Source organism: Sinohyriopsis cumingii, chromosome 9 (assembly GCF_028554795.1).
Source record: "Sinohyriopsis cumingii isolate HCF-2022 chromosome 9, ASM2855479v2, whole genome shotgun sequence".
Classification (NCBI taxonomy): domain Eukaryota; kingdom Metazoa; phylum Mollusca; class Bivalvia; order Unionida; family Unionidae; genus Sinohyriopsis; species Sinohyriopsis cumingii.
The window spans coordinates 21,383,019-21,400,941 of record NC_142969.1 but is presented as its reverse complement, the minus strand read 5'-3'; the positions used below and the strand labels follow the sequence as shown (position 1 = coordinate 21,400,941).

Sequence of the window (17,923 nt, the reverse complement as noted above, 5' to 3'; positions counted from 1 at the left end):
GTTCCTACTGATAACTCAATGTAAGACGCTTGTAATTTGTTCTGTATGCGTTGGCGCTAGCAAGACATCCGATCCATATATGACATTAACCTCTAATCATTAACCGTGTTGAATTTTTACTGTGAATCAATTTGTATGTATCCTCCTCTGTAGTTTCCAAATTGGGTTTATTGTTTTACTAAGAATTACAGAAGTAAGCACTTAAATGCACTTGAAAAACTAACACTTATATTTGGACGGTAGGTATTTAAACAACAGTTTTACAGAGTCGTATTAGATCTCGATAAGATGCCGGTATGTCTGCAGCAGACGTCCATCACATTTAAAGAGTACTGCGGTTTAGAAAAGCTTCGGAAGAACAGAGACCATCATTGAAGTTTCTATTGTTCCGTTTGTTTAATGTAAGTATCTGGAATAAATGCATGTGTATGTTTGTGTACAGGGGATGTATGAGACCTTTTGGGGAAAATTATATTTTTGGACTCAGAGTTAGACCAATTATCAAACTATAATAAGAATAATACAATAGGTCTCATTGTGTGACTGATTAGTCTTCATTTCTACTTTTTCCTTGCAAGGAAGAGCTTTATGGTAAACATCTAATTATAGAACACAGGACAATTGATGAGTTCTCAGATCCTTATACGCTGTAAGAATAGTTATATTAATGTAGAGCCACATTTACATTTGGTTGGATAATACTGAGTTTATCGAAGGTAAAATTATATCACACTAATATAGTAATACTCACTTTTGTCTTAGATACTACGCTTCTAATCAATCAGAATAAATGTTGGGAGACAATATTAACTACTTTCTACCTTATCAGTGGTATGTTGAAAGTGACTTTAAGAAAAGTATTTTTATATCCAATGTTCAAGCGTTTCCTTTTTATTGTGCTAAAGATGCATTGTGTGTAATAATATACTGTCAATAAAGCAAAATAAGCGAGCATGAAAATCATGTCATAACGACAAAAGAACATATTGCCAGTTTGCCATGGTGAATAATAAAGATGTGCGTAGCTAAGAATGAGTTATCGTGTTCCTTACAAACAATAAAGAACGTGTATGGCAAACAAATGTTCTATTTATTTTTTATGTTTGCCGCTACTTGTGTGATGTCTCAAAAAAGGAACCCCTAATAATTAATGTAATTAAAGATCGGTGGACCCGTAGTTTACGTGTACAAACTGTCGCAATCTTTCATGTTTTTGGTAATTTGCATTTGCTTCTTAATTTGTATTCATATCGCGATCGTTTGTTTTTCGAAAATTTCTCAAAACAAAGGTCTTTCAAAAATTAAAGTTAAAACTATTCATATTTCCACTGGTAACTTCCTATATGAATATTAGAAAGGAATCAGTAATTAATCTCTCGATGACCTCATTTTGATTACAGACTTTTATTGAGATGTAATATATTTCCTAATCTATTTAATTCAATTCTTAATATCAATTACTGCATGATGTTTATTCAGTACTCTAGTTTGGAACACCAGTTAAAATATGACGTGATATCATGGAATTAAATCTAATGAAAATAAAGTATGCTGATAATTCCAAAAATCAACAACTTTTGACATTTGGCTAGAAAACAGACATGGCCTTTACCTAACAATTTTAAACGCATGCTACATCCAAATTAATCAGAAAATATGCGCTGTGTATCTGTTCCACAAACCTTCTCAGTATATGAATGTGACAAAATAAAAATTATCCAAAAGTACCACGCATTTGTCTTAATAAAACGTACAGAATCTAGTATCCATTCATAACATATACCCTAATACATTACATAGAACCTAGTATTTAGACACAACTTTTGTCCTAATAAATTTCATAGAATCTAGTATTTAGAAAAACTTGTGTCTTTATAATTGTTTTAGAATCTAGTATTTAGACATAACTTGTGTTCTTATAATTTTTTCAGAGTGTAGTATTTAATAATATGTCCAAATAAATTGAATAGAACCTAGTATTGAGACACAATATCTGTCCTAATAAAATGCATAGAATGTAGTATTTAATTATATGTCCAAATAAATTGAATAGAACCTAGTATTGAGACACAATATCTGTCCTAATAAAATGCATAGAATGTAGTATTTAATAATATGTCCAAATAAATTGAATAGAACCTAGTATTGAGACACAATATCTGTCCTAATAAAATGCATAGAATGTAGTATTTAATTATATGTCCAAATAAATTGAATAGAACCTAGTACTGAGACACAATATCTGTCCTAATAAAATGCATAGAATGTAGTATTTAATAATATGTCCAAATAAATTGAATAGAACCTAGTATTGAGACACAATATCTGTCCTAATAAAATGCACAGAATGTAGTATTTAATAATATGTCCAAATAAATTGAATAGAACCTAGTATTGAGACACAATATCTGTCCTAATAAAATGCATAGAATGTAGTATTTAATAATATGTCCAAATAAATTGAATAGAACCTAGTATTGAGACACAATATCTGTCCTAATAAAATGCATAGAATGTAGTATTTAATTATAACATCATGTGTTCTAGTAAATTGTATATACTCTGGTATTCAGTTCTAATAAATTGTATAGAATCTAGTATCCAGTCCTAATCTGTTGAATTGTGTATTTGTCTCTGTGTGTGTGTGTGGGGGGGGTATTTGGATTTTCAACATAGCTTTAAAAAAAAATTCAGTCATATCCCTACGATGGCTGCATTGTGGCTGTTTATAATGATGTCTAGCAGTGGGGTCTTATGCCGTAGACATATAGCATCATGTCCTACCCAGTCACAATATCCTGATACCAGGCCGACCAATCTTAGCACTAACTTCTTAATGCTGAGCGCCAAGCGAGGCAGCTGCTAGTACCATTTTTATAAGCCTTTGATTTGACTCGGCCGGGGTTGTAACCCTCGGCCTCTCCCATCCGAGACGGACGCTCTAATATATTGTATAGAATCTAGTAATCAGTCTTAAAAGCTAGTATAGAAACTAGTAATCAGTCTTAAAAGCTAGTATAGAAACTAGTAATCAGTCTTAAAAGCTAGTATAGAAACTAGTAATCAGTCTTAAATTCTAGTATAGAAACTAGAAATCAGTCTTAAAAGCTAGTATAGAAACTAGTAATCAGTCTTAAAAGCTAGTATAGAAGCTATTAATCGGTTCTATATATTGCACATAGATCCAGTATTCAGTCCTATAAGTTTAATATAATCTGGTATTCAGTCCTATAAGTTTCGTAGAATCTGGTATTCAGTCCTAATAAATTGCATAAAATCTAGTATTCAGTCCTAGTATGTTGCATATAATCTGATACTCAGTCCTAAAAAGTTATATAGAATCAGGTATCCAGTCCTAATAAGTTCTATAGAATCCAGTATTCAGTCATAGTAAGTTGTATAGAAACTAGTATTCAGTTCTATATATTGCACATAGATCCAGTATTCAGTCCTATAAGTTTAATATAATCTGGTATTCAGTCCTATAAGTTTCGTAGAATCTGGTATTCAGTCCTAATAAATTGCATAAAATCTAGTATTCAGTCCTAGTATGTTGCATATAATCTGATACTCAGTCCTAAAAAGTTATATAGAATCAGGTATCCAGTCCTAATAAGTTTTATAGAATCCAGTATTCAGTCATAGTAAGTTGTATAGAAACTAGTATTCAGTTCTATATATTGCACATAATCTAGTATTCAGACCTTGAGTTGCATAGAATCCAGTATTCAGTCCTATAAGTTTCGTAGAATCTGGTATTCAGTCCGAACAAATTGCATAGAATCTAATACTTAGTCCTAATAAGTTATATAGAATCCGTTATTCAGTCCTAGTAAGATGTATAGAATCTAGTATCCAGTCCTAATATATTGTACAGAATCTAGTACTCAGTCCTATAAGTTACACAGAATCCGGTATTCAGTCCTAATAAATTGCATCTAATCTAGTATTCAGCTCTAATATGTTGCATAGTATCTAGTACTCAGTCCTATAAGTTACACAAAATCCGGTATTCATCCCCAATATGTTGCATAGGATCTAGTACTTAGTCCTGTAAGTTACACAGAATCGGTATTCAGTCCTAATATGTTGCATAGGATCTAGTACTCAGTCCTATAAGTTACACAGAATCCGGTATTCAGCCCATATTGCATAGGATCTATGGATTCAGTCCTAATAAGTTATATTGAATCCGGTATTCAGTCCTAATAAATTGTATAGAATATAGTATTCAGTCCTAATAAGTATATAATCTGGTATTAAATCACGACATTGGACCTAATAAAGTGTACTGAATCTAGTAATCGGTCTTAATAAAGTGCATATGGAATCTAGTATTCAGTACTAGTCATTTTTAACAATTAATCCAACAATTATAAACTGTTTTAAATCTATTGTATTTTCAATACATTTCCGTAATGATATCTTTTCTAAACTAAAGGAGTGAGGGCAACCATACATGTTTGCTTTAAAGCCTACGTGGAAAGGTAACTATTTATAATCTTTGTAGATTTTGTACACACACACACACACACACACACACACACACACACACGGTTTTTATTAGGAACAAAGTATTGTGATTTAATTCATCAAGACAGAGACAATACACATTTTGAACTTTGGTAAGGGAAGTCATAAGCGTATATTAGGTTTTATCTGTACGTTGGCCCAAAAATGGCAGCATGATTCTGAAAATGTTCTAAATGTATAAATCTAAAGAATCGCCAAAACAGCTTTATTTTACGGTTGTCTTGTCGGCTTAGTTCACACCATAATTATATGAGGTATTTAAAATCAAAGTCGTTGAACCAAGTCTTGAGCTGCTTAAGGGCATGAACCTGCAGTGGAACACCCCTGCCACTTTTCCAGCATGGGCGCCTACCCTCAGCCACCCCCACCACAAAGACTATGCTGTTCCTATGGCGATCATGCATACTATTAGGGTGATTATTCATCAAAGTACATGATTCGAAATTATAGAGCCAACGGCATACTAATGTTACAGTTACATTTAATGTTGTTGAAAAATCTGTAGCAATGAATGTTATGTCAGGGGGGTCTTCTATGTCCCAGTTAATGAAGGATGGAGATCTTAGAGTGCAAATTAAGGTCTCGGATGATACCATTGTAAATACTATATTTATGATACACGTGAGAATAATTCAAACCATCAACGTTTCTTATTTTTTCTTGCAGTTATTTATTTATTTATTTATTATCTTTTATTTATTTATTTTCTTAGTTATTTTATTTTTTTATTTATTTATTACTGGTAGAAGTAGCAGTATAACGAGCTACAAGGAACCTAACTTTTATATAGTTCAAGAATTGGATATGGTATCGTTGGATTTGGTATCGTTGATGGAAGGATATAGACCAGTGTGAAATACTGTAAATTTTCTTGTTTTCTAAATACCTAAGAATTTATAAACAAATATTGTAACCTTGGAGTGAAGATGAAACAATAGCAAATGGCAAATTCAGATAAACAAATTTGAATGCGCAATGTATGCTTCTGGTGATGTTACATGCATTATTCTTCTGTTCCCGAAAGTTGTTTCTTTGATTTAAGCAAATTTTAAAATCATTGAGTCGAAGCCACCCTACTCTAAAACTGAACGAAATTTTATGTCATGACTGTCACTTTTTGTTTACCTTAGAGGAACCCTCTGAAACTGAAAGCCGATCTGCTTATGTGGCCTTTCATGAACGGGTGGCCTCAAATAGCCTAAAGGAATGCAGAGTACAATAAAACTCAACACAGAAATGCATACAGATTAAATGGAATTCTTCTTACCACATTTAATTTGGTTTTGTGAATTTTCAGGACCGGATTACAATTTCACACTGTATATTTTAAATTTTACAGTGAAGGAAACGTGAAACCATGGAAAGTGACCACAACAAAGTACACACTCTCTCTCTCTCTCTCTCTCTCATATTCATCATATGCGTACATCTCTTTAACAATAAACGTAACTGCAAACTTATACAAATAGTTATTATAACACAGCATTTGCAAATATTCTTTGTTTTATTTATTTTGCATTTGTATGATAAAGTTGTTGTGTAACTATTTCTTGTTATAACTATTTCTCTTACATATGACTACATAGTATTTATTACAATTACATTTCGTGTCAAATCGAGTTATTCTTTTGGCAAGACGAGTAGTCAACTATAACATTTATTCTTCATCATCATCATCATCTTCTTATTATTATTATTATCATTAATATTATTTTTATTTTGTTATTTGCTAAAATTATCTACATTGTTCTTAGCTAAAAAATTATTTGCATTGTTTTCTTATCATTGTCCTTGCATACATACATACATACATACATACATACATACATACATACATGTGATGTGATGTGATTTTTGATTTTTAACGTAACTGTAACAATTTTTCAGTCATATCGCTACGATGTCTGCAATGTGGCAGTTTATAGTGATGTCTAACACTGGGGCATCATGCCGCAGACATGTAGCATGATGTCCCACCCAATTACATTATCCTGACACCAGGCCGACCAGTCCTAACACTAACCTCTTAATGCTGAACGCCAAGCGAGGCATCTGTTAGTACCATTTTTTAAGTCTCTGGTATGACTCGGCCGGGGATCGAACCCACGACCTCCCGCATCCGAGGCGGACGCTCTAACCACTAGGCCACCGGAGTGGTTCACATACATACATACATACATACATACATACATACATGTTGACCAAAATGAACTCTAAATTTCGTAAATTAGTATTTGTACTCTACATTACTCTGTATGATTTGTCAGTAAAATGCGCCAGATAATTAGGTGGTTTTAATATTTACATTCATGTACACCTTTTGTTTCTTCCCATAGCCACTGAAAAGGAAAAGTCGCTTGATGAATACTCTCATCGTCTTTATATTTCTTGTGGTCATATTTGTCGCCGCTGCCCTTGTACTTGTTATCTTCTATTTAAAAGACTCCATTGGGTATGTGTTGAAATGATGTACATTAACAATATTTTATCGGAAAATATGCAAGGGTAAATGATTCAGTTGTCACACGTTTAGATTAACGTGCATTGTTATATAGCCTTCTAATAGGAATTCATTAATTCCCACTGTACAAAATTCTGCATTAACTCATCATAAAGGGAGTTGGGAGGAGTCGGTTAGATTAATTTTGTTGGGGGAGGGTTTTTTTGTTTTATTTTTGTTGGGGTAGGGGTATTCCATCTACGTCATCTTTTTTACCTTTAGGAAACATCCAATTAAGAGTCAACTATAAGAGGCTACGTTGAATTGATGGAATAACAGGTTGACGAGTTTGAGTTCAAATACGTCTTCAGTAATCGTAACATAACTGGTGACAAATTTGTTTTTTTACAATTATCTTAAGATAGAAACGAGTTCATTAAAGTAAAGTCGCTGGAAAGAAATACCTACATTTCGTTACAATAGATGCAGTTTGGAAATCTATAGATATTCGTTTGTTTTATACAGGAATGCAAGGTTAGAAGCTGAAAACAATTTGCAGCAGAAGAAACGTTTTGCAATATGTAAGTTGATCCTTTAGATGAAAACGGAATTTGACAAACATAACGTTATTTGCAAATGCCACACCACAATCATAAAGTTACTGAAATGCAATAAAATGTCATAGTATGTGAAATACATTAGAAGGAATTAAACTATCCATATATGAAATGAAGTATCGCAGAATATTGCACCACGACAAAAGTTGTCAATAAGGACACATTCTTAAAAACACCGTTGTAGTCGTGATCTTAAAAAACATACTGCATGGTGTTTTAATAATAATCTGGAAATATATTTTATGTTTGTTTTGTTTGTTTATTTTTTTTTTATTTTTATAAACACTGACTTTGACCTACGTGTCTCTCAAATGCTATTATCAGCTTTCCTTAAGGTCAACGCAAGCGAGACCGTGTGTGTGTGTGTGTGTGTGTGATAATTTTTACATATTTTTTTCAATGTCAATAATCCGAAAATCAATAGATTTCGGGGGTGGGCGGGGCGAGAAGCACCACACATGCTGAACTTTATTAAAATGAGTTTATATAGTGAAGTAATGAACTGCGCAAGTTCAGTCTATTTTCAGTCATGGTGACTTTCATGTTCAAGTTTTTTTCTTAGGCAGCACGAAACAAATGTACCAAGTCCAAATGAAATCTATCCAATGGAACTTAGGTTATCATTCGCAATGAAAAGTTAAGCAACAGTGCCAGTGGCCAAGCTATTAACTCCAAAATGATTGGAATTATTTGCAATATGAAATTTATTCACTGGTAATTCATAAGTTATTGCATTAAAACCGACACAGACTTCTGCCTGCCTACTTGTGCTCGTGCAATTTCTTTGGAGTAGTATCAATAAGACAAATATTAATATGGTTTATTTAGCTTTAATAACTGGCAAATATAAGCATTAAATGTGACATCCCTCTGTCAGGTTATTTTGCACGTGTGTCGCTGGGGTCATTTTGTACTTCCCAATAATACCAATACAAGGAACAAAACCATGAAGAGAAAACAATATCGATAATTAGGTGGTGTGAGTGTGTTTGCTTAATAACCTCCTAATTGGTATTCATTTTACGAATTTACAATCTTGAATTGCAATAAATGTTGTAGTCACTGTTCAATCCTGCTACCGATCTACAATTGTATTCAGTAATTTCGTGCTCGATTAATGGAGGTGAATTAGTAACATAAGACTTTAATGGAGTAAATCCCTTCTGTATTTATTTGCTTCTGTTTATCAATTCAATACATGCAAAAGTGCTTGCATTATGTTTTAAGGAAAGTTCAAGAAACGTTTTGATGTTTGATTATATTTCCTTTTACAGCGCTTCGAGAGGATGCCGGTATCCAGGAATGTAATGGGCCCGATTTAAAGCTCTCTTTTCCTGATATGGACTATGCACTTCTGGGCTACAACATCTTTAAGGGTTACCCCTTGGCGATCGGTCATGATCCCGGATTTACATACCCAATATTTCATGCGGACTATGAGAATAACGATCAGACTGCTGATTGCCGGTACAGTGTTCCCAGGGGGCTCGTTCTTATCCCCGATGTTTCCTGTGTTACTTCGTTCTCCTCCAAAATTGTCCAAACTCAATATGAACTACAGCAATCACTCTCAGCCTCGGCTCACGTAGGAGGCGGTGGCTGGGGAGTCAGCTTTTCTGCAAGTGCTGGATACAAGGAAGCGTCGTCCACTGTGGCCAGTGGACAACGGATCATGGTCTACTCCAGTGCAAAATGTAATTATTACTATTGTAAACTTGAGAAGAGTACACCACCGCCTTTCCATCCAGCTTTCTTGAATTGGGTTCACAAATTGAACAGAACAATTTCAAATAGCTATGAAGAAGATAAAGATACATATATGACATTTTTTGATCATTATGGGACACATTTTGTCGACGAGGCTACATTTGGTGCTTCTTTTACGTATGAACACAAAATGTCGTCACTCAGCTACTCTAAAATGCAAGAAAAAGGAATAAATGTGGCTGTGTCGGCCAGTTACTCTGGCTTATTCAGCATCGGTGGAGGATTTAATTTAGATTCTTCTCAACGAGAACAAGCATCCTTATTTCAGAGTGAGGTACAAACAAATACTATAACAATTGGTGCCCCTCCGCCAGCCAACGGCGATACAATGACATGGGCATCTACGGTGAAGGAAACTCCCGTTCCAACCCAATATTCACTGACTTCCATAGAAGAACTATTTAGCTCTGAGTATATGGAATATTTGGGTATCAGATACGATGATATCAAACTGAAAATAAAAAGAAACAAAAAAGAATACTGTAGCTTCCTTTCCATGAAAGGTTTCGTCGACACTTGCCAAGATCTGACGGAGGGATTAATATTGAAAGAAACCGCTTTGAGCGGAACAACAAATGTGGAGGAACTTGATCGTTCCCGTTGCATCAAGGCCTGTTTGGAGCTGCATACTTGTGTGGCAATTAGCTTCTGTAGAGAATGCACAACAAGCGACTACAACTATAACTCATGTCATATGTATGATGAATCGAATTATATCGTTGGAATGAAGGCAAAGCGTATGGAAACAACAATCATAATACCGAAAATAAATAAACAGTTAAAATTCAGTGACACGGCAATTGTTGGAAGAGAACGTATAGCAAATCAAACAATGAATGTCCGAACAAAGAATGTCCCGGATTGTCTGAAAAGATGTTTAGATGATGCACACTGTGTGGCCTTTACGTTCTGCGAATGTCTGAACAAAGCACTAAATTGTAACCTGTACAGTGAGGAAGGGATTAACCAGCTGGAGACAGAAATGGGAACAGATACATATTTTATATCAAATATGTTGCAATCAGTGTACGACATCTACCCTACCTCTGGCAATGGTACATCAAGAGATAAGTTAAGGGCAAACACAAGGGAAAACTAGACATTAGCTTTTAATTATATCAAGATTTATATAGAATTTGCATACAAATTGATTTCGCTTTCAGACTTGTGTTTTTGTATTGTAGGATTTTGCAAAAATAAAATGGCGACCGCATTTACACTGAAATGACATGTTGAAACTGCTGAGGTCTAAAACTGCAGTGTAATATGCTTATTTCAAAGATTATTGACGTGACAAAAGATAAAGCGATTGCATAAAAATGTTGCCTCTGAAATGCTTTTCTGTATGTTGTGTTTGGATACTTCATTTGTTTATCCCTCAATGTCATCAAACATAATTATGCGTTCTTAATTTTGTATTCAACTCTTCTGTAGAATTCCTATGAGATTTTGTAGCCATTACCATTTGTATGGCTAATAATTAGCCATCCTCTTCCTCACTACGCGTCACTGCCCAAGTAGCAACAGGCATGACAGCCTCTTGTTCACAATCTTGTTACAATTCCCAAACCCGAATGCCCAGATCTGACCTCACTCCCACCATCTTGGCATGCTAATGTTTCTCCACCGATCCCATATATATCATTGGCTAAATCTTAGCACGAAAAGGACCGAACGAAGAGCAATGGTGAAGACTGTTTTGGCCGAGCTGCGAGAAAGGTGTTTCTCTGTGTAATATTCACACATCCATAAACGATGCTCTCTCTCTCTTTCTCTGTCTGTCTGTCTGTCTGTCTCTGTCTCTCTCATTAATAAGCCATTCTAGCTCAGACATGTTATAGTTTAGTGCAGAGTGTGCCTGAATTCTGATATATTTTTTATATACACTGAGTTTATCTGAAACTAGTACGTCTAGACCCCTAAATCTGTGTTGATGCTGATGAACGATTTGTCGGTAAATCATACCCCCAAAATCTGTGTTAATGCTGATGGACGATTTGTGGGTATGATAGCACCCATTCATAAAATAGAGGAACCGTTTGCTGACAAACCTGTTCGTAACATTGGTATACATTTTAGCCGCCTTCCAGTATTTTTCGCGACCCTTGAGAAAATGGCCGTTGGGTTTGGCCTCACTCGTCTGACCTTAGACAACAATTAATTCTCGTATATTTGATGTATATGCATTCAACAGTGTTTACCATAACTGATAGACCTCAATCGCTTTTTACCACACACTCACCCACCTTAGTTCAATATATCTAAGGTTTCATCACAGACTAACCGGCGCCATTTTGTGTATTACTAATGTAAATAAACTGACGTAGAGGAAGTAACCAAATAGCGTGTGGATGACCCAGAGAGCAAGGATATAGAGGGGGTATATATTACAAGTTACTGTTTTCTATAGAATTTCATAAAGTTGCAGGAATAGCCTTAAATAAATTTACCACGTAAATCACAGGCAAACAGACCATAAAACAATTCTTAATTTCATCGCAAATTCCTCCTGAATATGTCAGCCTCAAGTTTCGGCATATGTGTGGCCAGAAGCCTTCAATTTACACATTTTTAGAAAACGAATTTATATTCAGGAAAATCATATTATAAACTTACTCAGTAATAATTATAAAGTTTCGTGCACTAATAACTCAGCTGAAGCCATATAGTTCGGCAAGGTGCACGTCTGAGGCCTGGAGTGCCCACAAGTGAGAAATTGATTTTGTTATAACTTCCTTTATTTATTCGAATTTTTCATGCAATATGACTTAATTTAAAATTTAGAATAATCTCTATCAGAACATTTGATTCAAAGTGTTCTGGACAGTAAATTTAATGTTTCTTAAAACTTTCTAAAGTTTATATCTTTTGTGAAAAGTTCCGATGGCCTGGATGATATGCGAAGGAAGCACCGATAACTTCCATAATACGGCAGCAGGCATAACCGCACAAAATGTGTATCGTAAACCACACCTTGTTTTCTTTTTCTTTTTTCTTTTTTTGTTTTTGTTTGTTTGGTCAGTCTCATTGCTGTCAAAGTCCTCTCCATCCTCCCGATTCCGATTTTAAAGCATGGTCACAATAATACATTACATAAGCGTTTGAACGGCTGAAGGAACATTCTATGCTATTGAAATCTCATACGGTCTTCATATTCTGCAGTATGCCCAATTTCTTCTTTTCCCCAATTTACTCACAACATCATTGCCCACCTTTATACGTACTTTATAAGGGAACTCTTTAGATACGTGTAAGCACTCACAAATACGCACACACACACTCAGATCGTCTAAAATATCCAAAAAATCTCTTCATCTTATTATGAAAATATTATATTTGCTGTAAAATATTTCGGGAGGCAAAACCTCGACTTAGATTTAAATTTTATATCATTCCGTACAATGCGGTTAATTCACATTCGAAAAATAATTTGTATTGCTACAGCTAGAAAAATGAAGGAAACTTTGACAAGCATTTAGAACAGGTCCTTTAATAACTTCAGTTCCCACATGCAATACTTTTAATTGTTTAATCTAGAGTCATATTCTTATTCCTTCATAAGTCATAACAAAGTATTACTACAGCTAAAAAAAGGAAGGAAAATTATACAAGTATTTAGGATAGAATCTTTTAATAACTTAAACTCCCACATGCAATACTTTTAATTGTTTAATCTTTATATTTCATAATAACATTATTACCAACATTTACCTTTCCAGATCTAATATCTTTACGTACTTGTATGAGCAAGTTTTTACTAACATGTCCTTATTCATTTTATCATTTATTTTGTAAGCAAAAACTACAGTAAATTAGGAATATGTTTCTATATCTTATATAGTCTGTTCCATATGTTTAAATTCTTTTAATTTCTGACTATCATCTTCCCTTTGAAGTTACTATTACTACTACTACTACTACTACTAATAATAATAATAATAATAATAAGAAGAAGAAGAAGAAGAAACGATCATAATTACAATAGTAAAAAATAGAAGCATTAACAAAGTGCAAGAAAAACAAAAACAAACAAAAATGACTTTGACGGAGATTATCAGCTGTAGCCGCATGTTCATCGTCGTCATCGCTATTATTATTAGTAGTATTGTTATTCCTTCATTCCATACTTTCCTTATTGTTATAATAGTAATATGTGTAGTATTAAGAGCAAAGAAAAGGCAGGGAAGAAAAAGAAAACAACCGACAAAAATGATGTCATTGAACGTCATCAACTGTAACAACATCAACATATTTGTCGTCACTGTTATTATTATTATTATTATTATTATTATTATTATCATTATTATTAGGCTGAGAAGTTTCCTGTTTTAAAATGTCCAGAACATTGTTAAGTTCACAGTTTTAAAGTTTGTGATGTTAGCAAGCGCCCTCAATCGAAAGATTACCCCCACCCACCCACCCCTACAAACACAGAAAAAAGAGGACGCTGGCGCTGACATAAAGGCATATTTAATGGCTTTTTCCAATTTCTAAATTGTACAATTTTTTCTGCTTCATATGCTTATAAATCGGTGTATCATATGTGATAGTTAGATTTCATAAAAACCCTAAACAGATTAAAGCGAGGCATGGTTTTAATAGATCTTTAGACATCGACTAGATGTAATGTAAATGATATGAACAGGCTTTTTATATGGATCTGCTGCGCGGTGTAAAGCGTTCGCAATTACCGATCACTGCGATGCAACCATCTCACCTCTGTTCGCGTGCGTTCGAGGCTAGGCCTCAGACAATGTGGTTATCCGAGAAAGCTTGCCAGTAGCTTCCTCTGTATCGATGGTTCTTACAGAAGTTTTCCCGGTTTCTTTCTCCACTAGTTGTACTGGCCGTCCTTTATAGTCTATCATGTGCTGATAAATGGATTTCAGCCATCCCCAACCGAACCCTTTCAATTGCTACCATTCTTGATCATCCATTTTTGAAACAATATATATGTTCTAGTCATTACTAAATCGTTTGATAAATTCACTTTATTCTCGTATCCTTCAATGCTATTATATAAAATTTATTTCCGCCTATTGATCTTCAGTTGTGATTTATTTTATTTTCCATCTTGTCCTTACAACACGTATATTCTTTCACATATAATTTATTTATTTTTATACAATTAAACTTTGTTTTGTTTACTTTTTTCCACGTATATTATTCCGATGTAGCATGCATGAATATGGTATATGCGCAAGCCTATGTGTGATAGAGCATTGTAAATCTTAAAATGAAAACTGAAAGGTTGTGTCAGTTAATGAGGTTGAATGGGGTAGAGGATCTTTCGGTAATCCTAAAGTCCACTCCTCAAAGCACGGTGAATACATGGACGAAAGGTAGTAATATAATTCATTCGTCCATTTCTAAGGCCACAAATATCTATCAATCAGAAGATTTTTCATATTTTGTTTTCGAATCGTCCTTGTGCTCATCTTTGTGCATATAGATCCGATGTCAAGCATCCTATTTTCACAGAAGAGGTTTTCCCGGCGAAGGAAGCTACGTACAGATTCAAGATCCATGATCTGTTCCACGGTATCCAGGTCGGATTTGTGAGATCCCAACCGTTAGAAGGTCTTCCGAATGTTGTCGCCCAGTCCGTGATACCATCGATGCAAAAGGCAATAATATAGTGCTTGTACCACGCCGACTGAAGGGAGCCATCCGAACTGATTCTGCAGTCAGAACCTATGTTGTCCTGTAGTAAACTAGAAAAGCACCTCTTCAAGTCAGAGAGTGAATGTGAAGATATAGAACCTATCTTTGTAGAATTGTAGGTACAAGAATAGGTCACAGAATTCACGAAGAACGAGATAATTTTATGTTGGCGCACAGTATCTGTTGGGTCAGAAAGGCAACAAAATGGCATTTTTGTTCAAACATTCATACACCAAATCCTGTAAAATCATATAACATAATCAGTGTTCAGGTTTAAATCACTTGACGCCAGTCTCTGCTTTCTTTTTCGTCTGACCCAATACGTTTTTATCTCAGAAAGCACGTGCATTACAAGGACGAGGTCTCCACGCCATCACGAAGCCACGTTTTTGCTTTGCTTGCTCCTCATCTGTCCTTGAGTGTGTAACACAAACACACACACAGACACACAGACACAGATATATATATATATATATATATATATATATATATATATATATATATATATATATATATATATATATATATATATATATATCAAACAACTGTTATTCTGCACTGTATGTTGTTTTCTGTCTTTTGGTTATATAACATGATTTCTTCTGAACATGAATATGGAGTATTCTTAATCAACGCACAGGGAATGTTATAGGAGTATAAATAAACTATACAAAGAACCGTTTCATCATCACATACGTCGTGTCAAAAATTTGATATTAATGTTTCCAAAACTCCGTCATGGTTAAGAATTATCTCTCCGTGCCACCTTGATTGTGTGTTTGCATTAGATCCATTAGTCTTCATTCTATTTTGAAAGTCCTCTGTATTTCTTATTTTCGATTAACGTGTATCATTTTCTGTTACATTTTCCTTTAATATTCGAAATATTTTCCGGCAGATAGCTTTCTTGCACACTGGTTCCCCATGACTTCATTCTCAGCAATATATACAAGTCCCTGCTATCCCCTTGTACAAACGACAGTTTATTCATAGGAAGGAGAAATATCAGAAGCAACAAATTAAATGACAACATCTGCATGGTTTATTACGAATAATATGAATTTCGAAATATATTTGTTATTTCGTTATCTCTGCACTCCTTTTCAGCTGATATACCTAAGTGTACGCAATACCATTGCTGAAATAATAATAATAATAATAATAATAATAATAATAATGCACCCGTAGCTCTAGCTGACTAAGCTGATATAAATAAACTGCGCAACTGTCCATTTTTCTCTTTTTATTAGATCTTTTGTCATCCCCAATTCTTTTTTTATCAAAGTTCATCGTTTTCCTTTCAATTTTAATTATATATGACGTCACCCGTTTTCAGTTGATACCTGTGAATTCGAACCTAATTGATCGAGTTCAGTTCGTCTCCATCCTACAGATTTCCAGTTTTAAGTCTGATGACCACAGTAAATGTTTGCGTTAATGGCTCTACTGATTGTAATTACGTTAAGATGCACGTCTTTCAACCAACTCTTTGTTGAATATATTATATACAGAACTGATTCATTTTGGTCAACGTTATATAAAAACACAAACTGATTCCTAAGAAAGAGAATTGTTAGGAGAAATACATAATATGTCAATATTTTGATGGTTTATTACGAAGAATAAGCTTGTGGCAACATATTGATTTCTCTACCTGCCAATGCACGACCTGGGTTATGTCCTTTTGTGTGCCGAGATACCTATTGTTTCATAATATCATTCCTAAAATTTACACGGCAAATGTATAAAGTATGTTCTAAACACACACAATCCGTCTGCCAAGTGCACATCTCTCCATTATTTTACACAATGAGTCCTCTTATGAAAAATGTATATGTACTAGAAACGACAAAAAAGATTTGAAGTGTATTATGTAACTGAGAGGGCAAACGATGATTTCATTTAATCTGTAGCAATGCGTGTGACACTATATACAAATAAGTTGTAATGCTGCAGTGATTAAAAAGAAGGCTCGAAAATTATACAATAGCCTAGAATAGTGAGCTTTTTATCGATTTATTTTCTATAAATAATGATTCTTTTTGTGACTTTTGTCTTATTAATGATTATTTTTATACAATGAAACAATTGTTTATTTTAGTCAACACATTTCTTGCTGCACCACCCTCAAGTTCACAAGGTTCATATAAATAACTCACTGTTACTTTACTGCCAAGCACAGGTTGTTGTAGCTGATCTGGTGATTTTCGTCGTGGTATGTGGTTTTTCGCAATTGAATCGACCAGTTTCATGTTAATTCCACTCGTGACCTCGTTGTTTAACGTGGCCATCACATAAGGCAGTCTCGCAACCCATTCACGAGATCGCTCACGAGCGCTCAGTGTTCCGCTCATTAATTCTTGAGCATATTGATGTAAAAAGAGTCGCTGTGCAAGTGTTTGATTAAATCGTTCAACGATTTCCTAATCGCGATGCATCGAGCTGTGTCCACGTCTAATTTTAACGTTATGTTGTTGCATCAGCGTCGTTACTGCACCGATAAATTCATTGCCAGGATCAACATTTAGCAATTGTGGCCTTCGCAGGTCACCACTTATCCCGGGTCCTCGCGAATAAATTCGTCAAACGCTGCTGCGACTTCACTTGCTGTTTTTGACGATTCAGCCCCTTTGTATCTATTTGCAACATATACGACAGTCAACGCGCTTTTATATGTACGCCGTTTATATGCGTCATTTGGTAATGCTATCTGCCTGATGAACTTCTTTGGGTTTTGCTGACATCAAACCGTCCATGTTGATTTGTTTTTGGACGTGCAATATAAATTTTCCATATGGCCTGTTGCGAGAACCAGTCTGCAGCTAAAGCACGTGCGAGTCCTGCAGTCTCCGCGATATTTTTAATTGCTGCTGAACCTCTCCAATATCCTCTTGGACTATAA

The 17,923-nt window shown here is 34.6% G+C and overlaps 1 protein-coding gene across 1 annotated transcript; it reads left to right on the top strand.

The window, feature by feature from the left end:
* The first annotated feature begins 293 nt into the window (after positions 1–293).
* On the top strand, positions 294–10,691 carry LOC149791366 (perforin-like protein 1). Its single transcript, XM_089969186.1, has 5 exons — positions 294–401; positions 5,873–5,911; positions 6,870–6,985; positions 7,499–7,554; positions 8,865–10,691. Exons 2-5 carry the CDS (start codon positions 5,891–5,893, stop codon positions 10,454–10,456), a joined length of 1,785 nt encoding a protein of 594 aa, XP_089825312.1. The 5' UTR covers positions 294–401; positions 5,873–5,890; the 3' UTR covers positions 10,457–10,691.
* Positions 10,692–17,923: the final 7,232 nt, after the last annotated feature.

Bases quoted from the DNA above. Each gene is read 5' to 3' on its own strand.
- LOC149791366 (XM_089969186.1), top strand. From the start codon at position 5,891: ATGGAAAGTGACCACAACAAA. The intron at 6,986-7,498 runs GTATGTGTTGAA...TGTTTTATACAG, and splicing joins TATTTAAAAGACTCCATTGG to GAATGCAAGGTTAGAAGCTG. The intron at 7,555-8,864 runs GTAAGTTGATCC...TTCCTTTTACAG, and splicing joins GAAGAAACGTTTTGCAATAT to CGCTTCGAGAGGATGCCGGT.